Consider the following 16,493-nt stretch of genomic DNA (forward strand, 5'->3'; position numbering starts at 1 on the left):
CCAACTACACAACTGCCTCAACTTTCTGACCCGGGCTGATGACAGTTTTGCAAGCATTGTGATGTCACCCAGGGCTGCCTTTCTTCTGCTTGGTCTGAAGGGTGTCTGCGTGTGGGGCAGAGCCTACCACTACATCCGAATATGTGATTGAAGAATCACAGTATGGCTGCCCGTGGCTTTCTTTCTACCCTTAAGAAGCAATGAATAACCCTTCTAAATTATGCCGTAAGACTTCTTTTCCAAGAGGCAATATATTCTGCAATCTCGTTGACAAGATAGTTAAGAGGCCCTCTTTGCAGTTTCTGGGCCAGTGGGGCTACCACTGCTATGAACCCAGGATCTACAGAACACTCGCAAAAATTCTGAGGTATGTTGACTTGGATGGCTTTGACATACTCCTCACTGACTACATTGCATTTGTGGAAAAGTCAGGACACCGTTTTGAACTCAATTTCAACCTCGAATTTACTGAAATATGCGTGAATACCATTCTGTACTGGGTTTTTGCCAGAAAAGGTAATCCTGATTTTGTGGAACTGCTTCTCAGGAAGACGAAGGACTATGTCCCAGACCGCAGCTGCAGCCTGGCGCTGATATGGAGGTAATGCCCGCGCTGCGTCCACAGAGTGTATCTGGAGAGAGCACAGCGCGCTGTATCGTTTTCTGAGATCAGCTTTTGGTGGGGACGTGTCACCTGCTTTGTTATAGACCCTGGTTTTACCTTGATAATAGTATGTACTATCAAGCCATAGTGGTTATACTCAGACAAGAGGATGCTAGCAGATGTATTAAAAATCCTTTATAAAAGAAACAGACCTTGGCTTATGACATATTGTGGCCACTTCTTCTGGTGCTATTGAGATTGCATACAGCGTGCACATAATTTTTATTCCCCCGAGAACAACTCAGAACATACCCAGTCAACACAGAGCCCAGTAGGTCTGTGTCAGGTATTAATACATTTGATTTTGAGTCTTCCACAACTGAGCTAAATGAAAACCATACTCCTCACAGGCAAAGTTTTTACAGCCCGAACCTGTCCATCTTTCTGAAAAGTTCAGGGAAGTAAAAGTTCCAGGTGACTTTCTTTTAGCTCCAGAGCTTGATCTAATGTCAATGAACTCTCTGGCTTTGGGTTAGTGCAATTAGAACAGTTGTGCACTGCACCTTTGTCAGCCTACCATTTCTCCATCATGTTCTGTGTGCACAGAGACAGGAGCAGGTGTTCAGCGAAACCTGAGACCCAGATCAGAGACTAGGCAGGGTGGGGTCTGCCTGGAGTAGCCATCTTTGTGCCTGCACCACTTGGCTCCTGAGAGCCCATAGGACTGTGTTCCTGAGCCTCACTCCAGCACATGAATGGATAGCTGGGGTCTAGAAATAGTAAATTGGGCTTTTGTTTTGTTTTTGTCTGAGACGGTGTTTCTCTGTGTAGCCCTGGCTGTCCTAGACTCGCTTTGTAGACCAGGCTGGGCTCGAACTCACAGTGATCCACCAGCCTCTGCTTCCCGAGTGCTGGGATTAAAGGCGTGCGCCACCACGGCTGGCCTAAATAGGACATTTGTGTTATATGTTGGCTTAATGTAGTTACACTTTCTACTAACTATGCCTAAAGCCCAATGGAATCCTTGGCCAGGCCAGTGGATAAAAAAAAGTGTGATAACTAATGAGGACGAGCATTTCTTTAAGTGTTTCTTGGCCATTTGATATTCCTCTGTTGAGAATTCTCTGTTAAGTTCCAAGCCCCATTTCACAATTGGGTTGTTTGGTTTTGTGGTGTTTAATTTCTTGAGTTCTTTATATATTTTGGATATTAAACCTTTGTCAGATGAAGGGTTGGTGAAGATCTTTTCCCATTCTGTAGGCTGTCGTTTTGTTCTCTTGACAGTGTCTCCTGCCTTACAGAAGCTTCTCAGCCTCATGAGGTCCCATTTATTAATTGTTGACATTAAGACCTGGGCTGTTGGTGTTCTGTTCAGGAAGTTGTTTCCTGTGCCTATGTGTCCCAGGCTCTTCCCCCACTTTTTCCTCTAATTGAATTAATGTCTCTGGTTTTAAGTTGAGGTCTTTAATACACTTGGACTTGAGTTTTGTCCATGGTGACAAATAAGGGAAATGCAAATCAAAACGACACTGAGATTCCATCTTACACCCATAAGAATGGCTAAGATCAAAAACTCAAATGACACCACATGTTGGCGAGGATGTGGAGAGAGAGGAACACTCCTTCATTGCTGGTGGGAATGCAAACTAGTACAACCACTTTGGAAAGCTATCTGGCGCTTTCTCAGAAAAATGGGAATAGGGCTTCCTCAAGATCCAGCCATCCCACTCCTTGGAATATACCCAGAAAATGCCCTACTACATAACAGGGACATATGCTCAACCATGTTCACAGCTGCTCTATACATAATAGCCAGAACATGGAAACAGCCTAAGTGTCCCTCAGTAGAAGAATGGACTAAGAAACTGTGGTATATTTACACGATGGAATACTACTCAGCTATTAAAAACGAGGAATTCCCGAAATTTGTGGACAAATTGATTGATCTAGAAATTATCATGAGTGAGTTTACTCAGAAGCAAAAAGAGACAAACTGTATATACTCACTTATATCAAAACACTAGTCCAAGGGATACGTACCATGAAAATCTTTACTTACCAAGAAAGTGGGTCAGAGGAGAGGATATCCGATTGAGACTTTAGGCAACAGTAGCATGGAAGAAAGAGGAAATAATAGGACCCACAGGGTCCTGGAAACCTACAAGAAGAACTTTATGACAGGCAGATCTGGATCCTGGGGTCCTCCTCAAACTAAGGCACCAACCAAGGAGAATATAGGCAGTAAGCTTCGAACCCCTACCAAGACCTAGCCGACGAACATGATATTCTCCACCGTTGAGTGGAGAGTGAGATCTGACTCTCACACGAACTCTGGTGCCCCTTTTCTGACCATGTCCCCTGTATGGGGAGACCTGGTGGCACTCAGAGGAAGGATAGCTAGTTACCAAGAAGAGACTTGATATTCTGAGAGCATATATAGGGGGAGGAGGTCTCCCTCAGTCACAGACATAGGGGAGGGGAGAAGGGGAGAAATGGGAGGGAGGGAAGAATGGGAGGAAACAGGGGAAGGGCTAACAATTGAGATGTAACATGAATAATTAAAAAAGTGTGATAAAATAAAGGAAATGAAGAGATAAGCATGGGCAAGTCAGGAGAGTTTTTAATGGAAAGTGAAACAGATCGAGGCTGATAGGACCATTCCCATATCTTGCCCATGGGGCTGTATACTTTTTCTCAGATATTTACCTGATCCCGTGACTTGAACTTGCATGCCTGTGACGTCCAGATCTTTATACCAACCTTGACCTCTCCTGCTGCTACTATCTAAAACTGCCAAATGGAACAAAACAGAATACCATGACAACAGCATGTATCAATTTTTGTTTTTGTTTTTTGGGGACAGGGTGTAGCCCTGGCTGCCCTGGACTCACTTTGTAGAACAGGTTGGCCTCAAACCCACAGAGATCTATCTGCCTCTGCCTCCTGGAGTGCTGGTATTACAGGCATGCTCCCTGCTAATGTGTCGACTTTTAAAAGCTAGTATACAAGCTGATGGTCTCACCATGACACGTTCATGAATTGGTGTCACTATGCCTTATCTATACTCATCCCCTCCCCAGCTACCTCCTGCGCCTTCTCCTATCATATCTCCTAGTAGTGCCCCTTCTGCATTCACGCCACATTGTTATTGTTATGTGTGTATGTACATATAGGATTAAATCTAAATTCTTTATGAAAAAAGCATGTAATATTTTGTCTTCCTCCCGTTACTGTTCAAAAATATATGTGCACACATGTATGTATGTATGTATGTATATTTGAGTCTAGATTCCAAAAGGGGAGAAAACATGGCATTTGGCTTTTAGGGTGTGGCTTATTTCACTTAATGATCTCCATCTCCATCTCATGTATTTACGAGGCAGTTATACTATCAAACTCTAGAACTCTCCTGCATCACACTGATGGGCTATTATTTAGATTGCCCCAATGGCTCTGATATAAACCTACCAACTATGACAACACACCTACTAAATTTGGTTTTCGACATAACAGTTTGGGCTGCCCACGAAGTATTTAGAGAGAGAGGTGCAGCAAGTGGCTAGACGTATAGTGCCACCTTTGGTGTCTTTATTTCTACATCTAGTCTGTCACGGCATCTGTTGGTTCTGTCTACCTGCAAGCATCGGCAGACTACTGCCTGCAGTATTGCCCTGTCCTAAGCTGACTGTCATCTTTCCTTCTGTTGTGCAGCCAACACAGGGCAGGCCGTGCTGCTCCTACAACCCATTCTCCATTTGGAGCCAAAAGACTTCCTCCCACGCACCATGCCACACTTCCCGACGTGGCTCCCCACCTCCCCAGGCCACATCCAGCATTGCAGGCATTTACACAGTGACACGCCTAAGTGAGCGTGTCTCCTAGTCATTGTGCAGATGTAACCTTTCATCACACCCTGTCCTGGCACTCCTGCATCTCCTGCCATGCCTGGACTGCTCCTCCTGTGCGGCTTTATCTTTTCTGCATGATTTGTGACCTTTGGATGTTATACTATATGCTATGCTGATCTTGACTTAATGTTAAGAAAGATAGCAAGGGCTTTACTTTGCTCACCAATATAAGTACCTAAAACAGTGGCTGTTCTTAGTGCATATTCAGTATTTGTTGAAATAAATGAAGAGTAGTTGCAAATATAATTATAGATGAAATAAAAATAAATAAAATTGAAATAAATCAAAATTGGCTAATGTGGCCTGCACACCTCATTAGACACCAAGGGCTGAGGAACAACTGAACGCTGGAGAGAAGGCGGGGACTGGTCTGACCAGGAAACCAAAGCCTCAGGAAAGTGTTAACACCAGAGATCACATTGTTATGAAAAAAGAAATGTGTATTCAGGTTGTCAGCCAGAGAAGAACGCGGGGAATTAGAACTGTGTGTGTCCACAGAGCGAAGCCATCCTCCCTGTGTGTCCACACAGCGAAGCCATCCTCTCTGTGTGTCCAGAAGCATGCCTCGCTTCACAAGCATGTGTGACAAGCCTTCAGACACAGAGGGCTCAGTCATTAACCTCACGGTTAAGAACCAGTGCTCAGCTTGCTTGCCTCACTCCATCCACACTGTTATAATCAACTGTCAGGACAGATTAAGTAAATTGTGGTTTACAGTTCCATATTCTTTAAAACCAAGGATTAATCACACATTATGTGGATACAGATTAGGTGTTTAAATCTCATTTTAAACCTAGTTGTGTTTTAGTCATATCTTCAATGATTTCAATATTCCTTCAATATCTCCTAGGGTTAATGTAATATCTGAATCTACTAAATCTCAGCAGTGACCACTTGCGTCGCCCTCTGGTTTCCTGACTTAGGAGGCCCAGTCAAAGCCTTCTTAGGAACTAACAAGCTAAGAGAACTGCATTGCCCTGTAAAGGTTTAAATGAGTATAAAGCACCACACATTTTATTAGGATTGAAATAAAAATCCAATAAAAAGCATTTGATTGACCTTTACAGATTCAGTATTGTTCTAGGCTCTCATGGATAGGCTTGTGAGTGAACAATTTTGTGGTTTTGGACTAGGGAGGTCACCACTGGCAGAGGCAGCGGCTACCATGCCTGACACCCTGAGTCTCACCCTGGAGCCCACATGATGCAACGATGCAAACAAAGAGCTGACACCTGCAAGCTGCCATCTGAGAGAGAGAGAGAGAGAGAGAGAGAGAGAGAGAGAGAGAGAGAGAGAGAGAGAGAGAGAGAGAGGAGAGAGGGGGGGGGAGGGAGGGAGGCAGGCAGGCAGGCAGACAGACAGACAAGGAGGGAGGGAGAATAGAAAACATTTTCCTATTGGAGCTGAAATTTAGAGAGAGCACTATGATCAACCATTTTATTTTGAAGAGAAAAAATGAAAAAAATGCTAAGCAAGTTTATAAAAATAAAATGATAAAAGCATAAGAGTTGAAGGTACAAAGGACCTCACGAGAAGGTTCAGGGTGACCAAGGAGCTCGTCATAAGACTCTCCTAAGATGAGCAGTACTTATCTCAGGATTGAAATGGGAGGAGAGAACACACAAAAGGCAAAGATGAAAAGAGTGATCCTGGAATCAAAGTAGCAATACAAAATAATACAAAAAAAAAAAAAAAAGAAAAAAAAAGAAGAAAAGAAAAGAAAAAGAAAAAGAAAGAAAAATGAAAAGACAAAGTAGCTGGAGTCCATTCTTTGGTATATATTGGAAATACTTGTGAAAAAGTTGAGATTTCCAGGAAAATACTGATTTCAGGAGAGAAAGAGGATCAGAGGTGAATCTATATCTATCTATCTATAAATGAATTTTTATCCACCTGTTTCAGTTGTTGTCTCAAATGCTTACTGCCTCATGGTTAGATCTGCTAACCTAGGCCTAGTTCTGGAAGCTTCTAGCCTCTGTACAGTCTAACCTGGGCCTAGAATGTTTTCAGCCTCTGAGACTTACTGCTTAATAAGTTCACCCTTTCTTGTCTTATTGAACTCTGGGCTAGCTGGTTCAATTCAGCTGTTCTGGCTCAAACTCCTCTCCCAGCTGACTTATTCAATCTGGCTTCTCTCTCAGCCAATGAATTACTCTGCTTGGCCTCAAACTAACTCCATCAATTCTGGCTCCTTCTCATTCTCTGGCTTGTTCTGTCTTCACCTGTGTCTACCTTGTTCTCTCATTCAGTCTCTCTCTGTAAAACTCTTCCAGTAAAGCTGCCTCATCTCTTCCTTCTCTGTGCTGCTCCCTTAAGTAGCTTCCCTTGCCCTTGTTCTTCTGAGAGTTGAGTGTATCCTATTCTGTCAAATCTTTCTCTGATTCGCCACTTTTTCTGACACTCAATTAGACATCTATTTCAAACATCAGTGCTTCCTTCTACAAAATAACTTTATCTTCATTGTTTGGGATTAAAGGGGTGTACCACCACACCTGGACCTAAGCTTTTCTTTACCTGATACTTGCTCTATACTAGGCTGGCGTTGAACTTGGATCTGTTTGTCTCTGTCTCCTGGATTTGTATTCCATGTTTGTATTCCAGCCGGATCACACAGATCTAGAAGGTCTTTGGATGTGATCTCTTTCCAGAGCAGCCATGTTCTAAACTATAATTTCTCTGCAACAGACACACGCACATATGCACGTGCACACATGCACGTACACACACACACACACACACACACACACACACACACACACACACACACACACACACACACTAGCCGAATGAAGACAGGGCCACATCCTGATGTTTAAACAGTACATAAAACTACAGCATACTGACCCTTTAACTGGCAAAGCTCTGGCATTTCAGAGATCTGCGGAGCTTTAGAGTCAAATTAGGCTGGTGATTTTCCAACTGTACTTTCTGGAGTTCTTGACTAGGGGTCCAGTAAGGGAGAAGGGGGCTCTGGGACCCCAAAATCCACATTTACTAGGGATGTTTGCATCCTTTAGTGTCTAGCACAACAATACTCCAATGCCAGCATATGCTGTACCTAAACACTCCATGATTTCCATTGGAAAAGCAACAACAATCTTCCAAGCCTTAGTTCTTAAGTATCTGACAGGACATGACTATCCCAGGGACAGCCACCTCCTTCCTCAGTGGCCATCCTGTGCTACAGTTCCTGTGTGGTGTACTTGAAAGTCAAGAATTGCATCCTTCATCATTACTCTTCTCTTCAGTGCACTGGAGACACACGACCATCACACGAACCACTTGATGAAGGAAGGGGAAGCCAGACGCAAATGATAAGCTACGAGTCAGAGCCGCTGACCCTGTCACACAGCTGCTTAGGCTGAAGTGCTGAGCTGCAGGGGCCCAGTCACTTAGCCCATCATTCCATGCTGGCGCCATCCCATCCTATACTGGCATCTGCTAAAGCTTTGTGTACCTGCGTGTGTGCAGGGTGCACGTATGCACGGTATAGGTGTGGAGGTCAGAGGCAGCTTGTGGGAGTAGGTTTTCTCCTTCCACACCTTGGGTTTCAGGGATCAGACTCAGGACTCCAGGCTTGGTGCCTTTCCCCAGTGGGCCATTTCATTGGTCTCTATTAGTTACTTTCCTGATGCTGTTCCAAGTCATAACCAAGGCAAATTATAGAAGACAGTATATTTGGACTGACAGTTCCAGAGGGTTAAGAGTCAATAAGCAAGCCGCAGGCATGGCAGCTGGAAGCTGCGAGCTCACATCTTGAATTACAAGCATGAAGTAGGGAGGTTTCAAGTGCACCCATGACATATTCCTCCAGCATCTGAGGAGCAGATGCTCAAATGCATGAGCCCATGGAGGATGTGCAGTCCCAAAGGGCTACTTTACTTGCTCGGCATAGTTGTCTGAAACCAATATTGATATTCTGTACACCATTGGTACAGTTTGATTAGGTTATTCAAGATAATTTGAAAGGCAAACTTTATTAATAAAATTCCTCTTTGCTTAATCTCAAAAGTCATGTTAGTTGGCAAAATTAAGGATTTGTTTTGGCTAGAGACTATCGTGTTTTTTTCTACATGTACAGTAGTAACTAATTCAGCAGGGAACATTAAAGTCTATTAAGTGAAAGCATTTCAAGTGCTACACACCATTTCATTTCAGTCATAAGAGCTGAAATACTGACATCTAGTCACCATGTGATACTCCAGGATACAGATTTAAATGTACAGGAGTGTTTTTCCTGCAGGTTGTCTTTACACCACATCTACACCTGGAGGAAGAAGAGGTCATTAGATCCCCTGGAACTGATGTACCGACAGCTGTGGTCTGCCACATGTGTGCTGGCAACAAATCCAGGCCTCTCAAAGAGCAGCAAGTGCTTTTAACTGCTGGGCCATTGGTCCAGCTCCACTTACTTTAAAAAAAATGCAGCCCAGGCTAACTAGAAATTCTAAAACTTAAAAAAAAAGAAGTGTGCGTGCGTGCATGTGTGCGTGCACGCATACGTGCACACATGTACATCAGAAAGCAAACAGGAATGTCCACTTCTCTGAGACAAGGTCTCCATTGAACACACAGCTCACTAAGCAGGCTAGCTAGCTGGCCAAGAGCTGAGCCCCAGAAATCCTTCTGTCCCCCTATCTTCTCCCCAGCACTGAGATTACAAGCACATTCTGTCAGATCTCTATTTTTTTTTTAAACATCAGTTCTAAGGACTGAACTTACGCCCTCATGTGTGCATGGCGAGCACTCCACTGGCTGAACTTCCTCTCTGGGCTTAAACTTTACTCCTGACAGAGGAAAACAAAATTCTATCCTGATGTCCTCAGATATGTCTAACCATAACTTACATTTCTATGTTATTAAATGGAAATTTAATTTATTTTATTAAAATGAAAAAATAGAAGTAGGGTGTTTATACTTGTTTTTCATCTAATCTCCACTCTTCATTCAAACTGATGTTTAATATATGATCAAGAACAAAAGGCTATCAACACAATCAATACTTCTATTGATAAAATAAACTGCTCTGGAGAGATGGCTCTGCAATTAAATGCACCACCTGCTCTCCCTTTGTCAGGCAGCTCATGGCCTCTGGTCACTCCAGTGTCAGAGGATCTGATGCCCTCTCCTGGCTTCCTCAGGCATCCACACATGGCATAAGTTCACAGAGACATGGACACACACAAGTAAAAAATTTTTTTTAAATCTTTAAAAAAAATAATATAAAACTGTTTTCCTTTCATTTCCATTTTATATGTCTAGATCTTGGTGAGGTTTCTACCCACCAGTATGGGAGACAGCACAGGGAGAGATGCTGTGCCTGAGAGGGAGAGCTCTGCACGTGCTGGAAGCCTGCACCTGTTCTCACACATGTGGAGGGGCTTCAGCGCTTGCTGGGAGGTTTCTTTCCTCCTTCAGTTTGGTCAAATTCCTCTTAAGACATTACATGTAAATGTTTGTTAGTTACACAGTGCTCAGACATGAACAGTCAATGTTATAGATACATACCTGTTTACACATAAACATTCATTACACGGTGCTTGCATGTAAACAGTTATAGATACATGCCCACTTACACATAAATGTTTGTTAGTTACATGGTGCTCACATGTGAACTCCCAATTGAGTTCAGACAGAGTTGAAACAGAGTACTTATGACACAGCTTAATCTGCCTTTGGCTTGCAGAACCTTCACACCTGTGTACTGCCCCAGCCCACTGAGTGGCATCACACCTCTACTCTATGTGGCTCAGACAAGACAGTCAAATATCTTACAAATCCTCCTGCAGTATGGAATCCTGGAGAGAGAGAAGAACCCTATCAACATTGTTCTGACAATACTGCTCTACCCCTCAAGAGTGAGGATCATGGTAGATCATGAGTTGATTGACATTCAAGAAGATGCCAAGACATGTTTAATGCTGTGTTCCAGAGTGCTTTCTACGATCTCAGTCAGGGAGATAGAGGTAAGCAGAGCATTGCCCTAGGCGGAGATAGACAGAGCACTGATCTTTCAGGGGGAGGTAGACAGAGCAACGCTCTTTCGGGGGGTAGGTAAACAGCATTGCTCTTTGCTGGGGATACGCAGAGGGTTGCTCTTGGGGGTGCAATACAATATCAGTGAGTGTAGGACATAATCGTGACTGCAAAAGTGAAGATGTTCTTAATTTATGCATTATTTCCAGTGGCGAATTAATCGCTGTGCATGTGCTCAGTAATTAAAAATGAAGAAAAATCCAAATTAGCTAAAATTATCCTGTCAAATATTGATTTTGTTACTATGAACTTCAAAAGTCAAGTTAAAACTTTATTTTAGTGTTAAATATATGCAAATTGTTATACTTCAATAACAAACTTAAAATTTCTATCTTATAAGAACAAAATAAGTTAAATCTTAACAGCTCTTTTTGCAAGCAGAATATTTCAAAATGACAGCTCCATTTCTCCCCACAAATACAATCATACACCAAGAAATAGATTTTTCCATTCAAGATCCCAAAGCAATTTTAAGCATTATAGAAATATAAAGACATAAAATATTTATTCAACTGAATATATATCTCAGAAATACAGAGACCTCCTAAATAAGGTTTTGGGACTAGACCAAGTTAGAGAAGAAAGTCACCCATATACCAACCATAAATTGAGAATGTTCATTCTTCAAAATGGACAGCAAATTGCAGCATTACGTTGTATCATGCCCATTAACAGTAAGAAGTTAATCTGTGCAAAGAGAAGTCAGTCCTATAAGCTTAACCAGCCACCTTAACAAAGAACCAACAGTTCTCTAATGTTTGTAAGTGTAACATCAGAAACAGACTCATAAGAGGCATAAACTGGCTGGTTTTTAAATCCCTTGATAATCAATACTAATGTGTGGGCCAGTTGAATAGCAAACAAATTGTTCTGGTTATAATTGGCATCCCATTTTTAAAAGAAAACACACTTAAGCTGTTTCTAAGGCCCTCATTTTGTCTTACATCTTTGTTGCATAGGAACTGCCCTGTCTGGTAATTGCAGAACATGTGAATTTTAGACTAAAGTCCCCCAAGTAAAACTATAGCAAAGGACCAGGACAGACTTGATCAGAGTTGCCTGAGAGGCAGAGTTTATCCGTGGACTGCAAACAGTGACCGTCCACAGCTACAGTGGAGTCGTGCATCTCAGAAGGTGCAGAACGGGCTCACTGTGAGAGGCTGCTGACCCCAGTCCTTCCATCCCCTCCTCACATGGTACGCATACCCAAGTGTGTGCAGATGTCTCTACACACCCTTGTAAGCACAGACTCTATCTACTTTACATATCTAGTATTTATCCTAAGCACACACCACAGCTGAATAGACATTACATTCTTCAGTCAATCATTGGGTAAATAATGAACATATGCATATCTAATATAGCTGGATAAGTGCCAAGAGGCCTGGACAGTGAAGGTTTGTTTGTTTCCTTAGTTCTTTTTAGTGGTCTGTGTGCACCGTGGCGGTTCCACTGTGCTCACAGGACAATTTTGTACAAGTGGTTCTCTCTTTCCACCGTTATGTGAGTCCCTAAGGAAATCTCTCTTAATGCAGCAATATCCTTAGCATTTAGTCTCTGGAACAGAATCTTTAAATAGATGTCTTCCTAAGACCTTAAGAAGACTTCTTTTATTCGGGCATGCCACCACTGAGGCCTTCAAACTCTTCATGGGTTGGGCCCAACTGGGGAGCATGTATGACTTACATCACCTGTTTCCAACTCAGACTTTCTCTGAACAAGGACCCGAGCACTGGGCTCTTCAGCTTTCCAGGTCATTCTTGCATGTGGCGGTGCTGACAGTGACTCTTAAAGAGAGGACACAATAGTAATATGATCCATCCGAAACAAATAATGTCCCTGATCATAGTTTAAATGTTTCTTAGTGCCCTTCCATATACTACTATTTTATCATTGGGGAAGTAAAATTGGAATAATATGCCTATAAGGTAAAAGGCTAGATAAAGGTTATAAGGGTGACATAAATTCAGGATCTCCTTTACAAATTTAAGTAAAATAAAAATAAAAGTGCCAAATCCTTCAGACCATTCCAGTTAAAAAATAACAGATTTCTCTTTTCTCCAGACACAGCTGAGCTTAGGAAGGCGTCCAATTATTCAAAACTGGTTGGACTACATCCCTCCAACAAGATACAAAGAGCCATGTGAACTTGTCCACCTTTGCAGAATCACCATCAGGAGTCAACTGCTGGCCAACAATATGCTCCCAAATGGAATATTTTCACTTCTAATTCCTGCGCGTCTTCAAAACTTCCTGAATTTAGAAAGCTAACATGCATCTGCATGCTGCTTTTTAGGATGATAGCACTGCACAATGTAGAAGTTAATAAACTATTAACTTCGCACAAGTCTGCTGCACAGACACTCTGTTAGGAGATGCGTCTTCAGGGCTAGAGGGATTCCCCAGTGGTTAAGAGCACTACTTGCTGTTACAAAAGACCTGAGTCCAGGTCCCAGCACCCACATGGACATCCAGAACTGCATCCCAGTTCCAGGGATCTGAGCCTACTTCCAAGCCCTGTGTGCATCAGGCATGCATGTGGTATACAGATATTCACTCAGACAAGTCAGTCCTAAAGTGTTTTAAAGAAGTTATATTTTCATTCTCTCTATGTCCTAAGTCCAACCCTGTAGTTACCATGCAACTATACCCACTGCCTTCCATGCAGTGAGGAATAAATTATATGCGTTAGATTAAAAGACATCTATTTTGGTATAGTAACATATAAATGCTCATTTATAAAACTGCTAATGTTGTGAAAAAACTTAAATATATTCAAAGGCATATTTTCAGCTTTTTAAAAAACAAAACAAAACAAAAAAACTAGACACTGGACTTTTCTGTGCTGCCTAGCTTGACACACAGACAGAACTAGTGACGATTCTTCATGGTCTCTGCTGTTTCTACCCATGCTCAGAGCAGAGGCGCTGCCCTTCAGTAGACTAGCTAGTCAGGATGTCTGTACTGAGGGCAGCCTTAGACGTCCAGATACGTGCTCCTCTGCAGTGTGGGTCTGCCTGCTGTGAGGTAAAAGCAAAGGTTATGCCTTCCTCTGGGGCAAGGGTTGAGAGGTTTGCTTAAGTACATTACGTAACGTAGAAAGGCCCAGGCTCTGTGCTCAGCTGTGGCACAGTGTGCCTGACTTTCTCTGTTTCATGTAAGTGGGCAGGCACAAAGCTCACAGGCCCTGCTGTGCTGGCAGCAACAGGTTGAAAGTCAAACATATGTTTGCACAGAACTCAACAAAATTTCCGTGGTTGATAGATCAGTCACTGAATCTGGTTAAGCCATATCAAAACATCCTATCTTTTAAGCCAGTACATTCTCTTGTCCGGCCATTTTCTCTTCCTTTTTTCTTTCTTTTGTTCTCCCTCTGCCCCCGCCCCCCGAAACAACATTTCTCTGTGTAGCCTTGTCTGTCTTGGACTCTCTTTGTAGACCAGGCTGGCCTCGAACTCACAGAGATCTTGCCTGCCTCTGCCTCCCGAGTGCTAGGATTGAAGGTGTGCACCACCATGCCTGGCTCCCAACTGCCATTTTCTGCTCCTCCTCTGCATACATTGCCCTTCTGACTGCTTCTATGGGGAACCACCATCAGCTCTACTGAAAGAGCTAAACTGTTGGTCTCCTCTACACTGGTTTCCACAGGAATCTCAGACCAATTTATCCTGCCACTCTGGTCTCAGTAAAATGGCAGTGGAGTCATCTTACAGCCTGCATCATGCTATGACCTCTCCTCTCCTCCAGCAAACAAACAAAACAACCCTTCAAACTCGATAGTGTTTCTTCAGGCAAAACTGACATGAAGCACTCAGCCTTTCCTTTGGCTGCTCTGCAAACTCTCCATCCTTTCAGGACGCCAACCTGCCTCCTTTCTCATACTGCTTTGCTTTTACATGTCGGTCATTTTATTTAAAATGTGCTTTCTAAACACCTGTCATGCCATCCTTTAAACTTCCTGTGACCAAAAAGGTTACATACTATGCTATTGCTTTAGTGCATTTCTATACAACTGTACTGTATACCCTGCGGTCTGCAGAGTAAGATATCCTCCCTTTTGTTCTCCTAACATGTTACCTACCTCACAGTAAATATTTATTAAATTAGATTTTGTGTTCAATCCTTGTAAAACTTAAGATCTACTCTAAACATTTTTTTGCTTCGAGGAACAAATTTAGAAATCTGCTTTTAGAGAAAGTAGGCTAAAGGAAACTCAAAATCCAGGGGAGGGAGGGAGGGAGGGAGAGACGGAGGGAGGGAGAAGAAGAGGGAAGGGAAGGGAAGAGGAGGGGAGGGGAGGAGAGGAGAGAGCTAAGAGGAGGGAAAAGCAAAATATTGCTATGTGCTAAAGGACACAACTACCCCCAGAACTTGAAAGAGATGTCACCTGCTATCATTTCTACATGCTAAACAGAAAACTCACAATACCAAGAACTAAGGAAAACAGGGGGCCCTTCATACACGTCTGACAACTCTGGGAAGTAGACAGCATTTAAATGAAGATAAAGATACACTTTGCACAGGACAGAACCTTTTCCTATGTAACCGAGACATAAGAATGCCACCATAAAGGCCTCTGAAGAAGGGTTAGAAGTAAACCTTATTCGAGATTATTACAGACTGTACTGGAGACACGGCTCAGCAGTTAAGGTCATTGGCTGTTCTTCTATGACTCAGGTTTGAGTCCCAACACTTACAACCATCTGTAATTCCAGGCCCAGGAGATCCAATGTCTTCTTCTGACCTCCACTGGCACAAGCACTAAACAAGTGTGGAATACAGACATATATGCAGGCAGACCAGCCATACACATAAGATAGAGAAATGAAAAAAAAAATCAACAAGATGACTTACACCCAAAAACAACCTATGACACCCTCATGGGGTGACTGTCACCAGTGAAAGTCAGAGGGATTCATTTCAAAATAAAAACAGCTGGACATTCTGGGGGAAAGCCTCATGAGGAGGTAGTTCTGTGCCTGGCTGGCCACAGTTGAGACCACAGCAAGGCAGTCTCTGGGGACAAGGGACTCTGCTGACTCTGACCGTGGTGGCCAGACACACCTGTAAGTTTGCTAGGACTCATAAAGCTGTCTGCCACAGTTATGGTAAATAACACGTGGCTCCTAGGCCTGAGGATAAGCTCCCTTTCTTTTCCACCACCATGTATTTGTATCTACATGTAAATATGCCTTACTATGTAGGATTTATTCTGTGGGGCAAAAGGATAACAACCAATAGAACTGCTGAGGTGAAACGAAGAAGGTATACTTTTCTGTTAATGGGATGAAAGACCACAGCCAAAAACAACTTATAGGTTTGTTCTGGCTCACAGTTCCAGAGAGGCTACATGTCCACAATGGTGGGGAAGGCATGATTGAAGGGACAAGAAGCTGATAGATCACATTAACCGACACTGGAAGCAGAAAGAGTAGGAAGTAGGCCAAGGCTATAAACTCTCAAAGTCCACTCTCAGTGCCATATTTCTAGCAAGGATAGAAGTTTCCATCCTTCCCAAACAGTGCCACCAACTTGGTGACCAAGTGCTCAATGCATAAGCCTATGGATGATATTTCTCATTCAAAAGACCATAGACAGCTCCCCAAGACACTGTGGGCAGTTACAGTGAAGGGGGGAGGGTAGACTGTGGGTGCTTATCTGTAACATAATAGGAAGTCAAAGAGAAGCAGCAAAGGTTGCAATAGATCTTAAAATCAAGAAGGGACTTTTGCAGTACGGACCTGTAGTCATGGTCTTCATCTCACTTGCTATGTGGTATATCTCTGTGACATACAAGATAGCTGAAGAGAAAGTAATTGTAAGAAATAACCTTTCATTGTTGTTGTTTCTCTGTGTATCCCTGGCTGTAGAGCAGGCTGCCCTGAAACTCAGAGATCTACCTGCCCCTGCCTCTCGAGTGCTGGAATTAAAGGTATGCACCACTA

The 16,493-nt window shown here is 42.9% G+C and overlaps 1 protein-coding gene across 1 annotated transcript; it reads left to right on the forward strand.

Moving 5' to 3' along the window:
• Positions 1-200: 200 nt before the first annotated feature.
• Asb17 (ankyrin repeat and SOCS box containing 17) lies at positions 201-12,819 on the forward strand. Its single transcript, XM_051165515.1, has 3 exons — positions 201-601; positions 10,199-10,478; positions 12,613-12,819. The coding sequence occupies exons 1-3, from the start codon at positions 201-203 to the stop codon at positions 12,817-12,819; spliced, it is 888 nt and encodes a 295-aa protein (XP_051021472.1).
• The last annotated feature ends 3,674 nt before the right edge of the window (positions 12,820-16,493 follow it).

Source organism: Acomys russatus, chromosome 23 (assembly GCF_903995435.1).
Source record: "Acomys russatus chromosome 23, mAcoRus1.1, whole genome shotgun sequence".
Classification (NCBI taxonomy): Eukaryota; Metazoa; Chordata; class Mammalia; order Rodentia; family Muridae; genus Acomys; species Acomys russatus.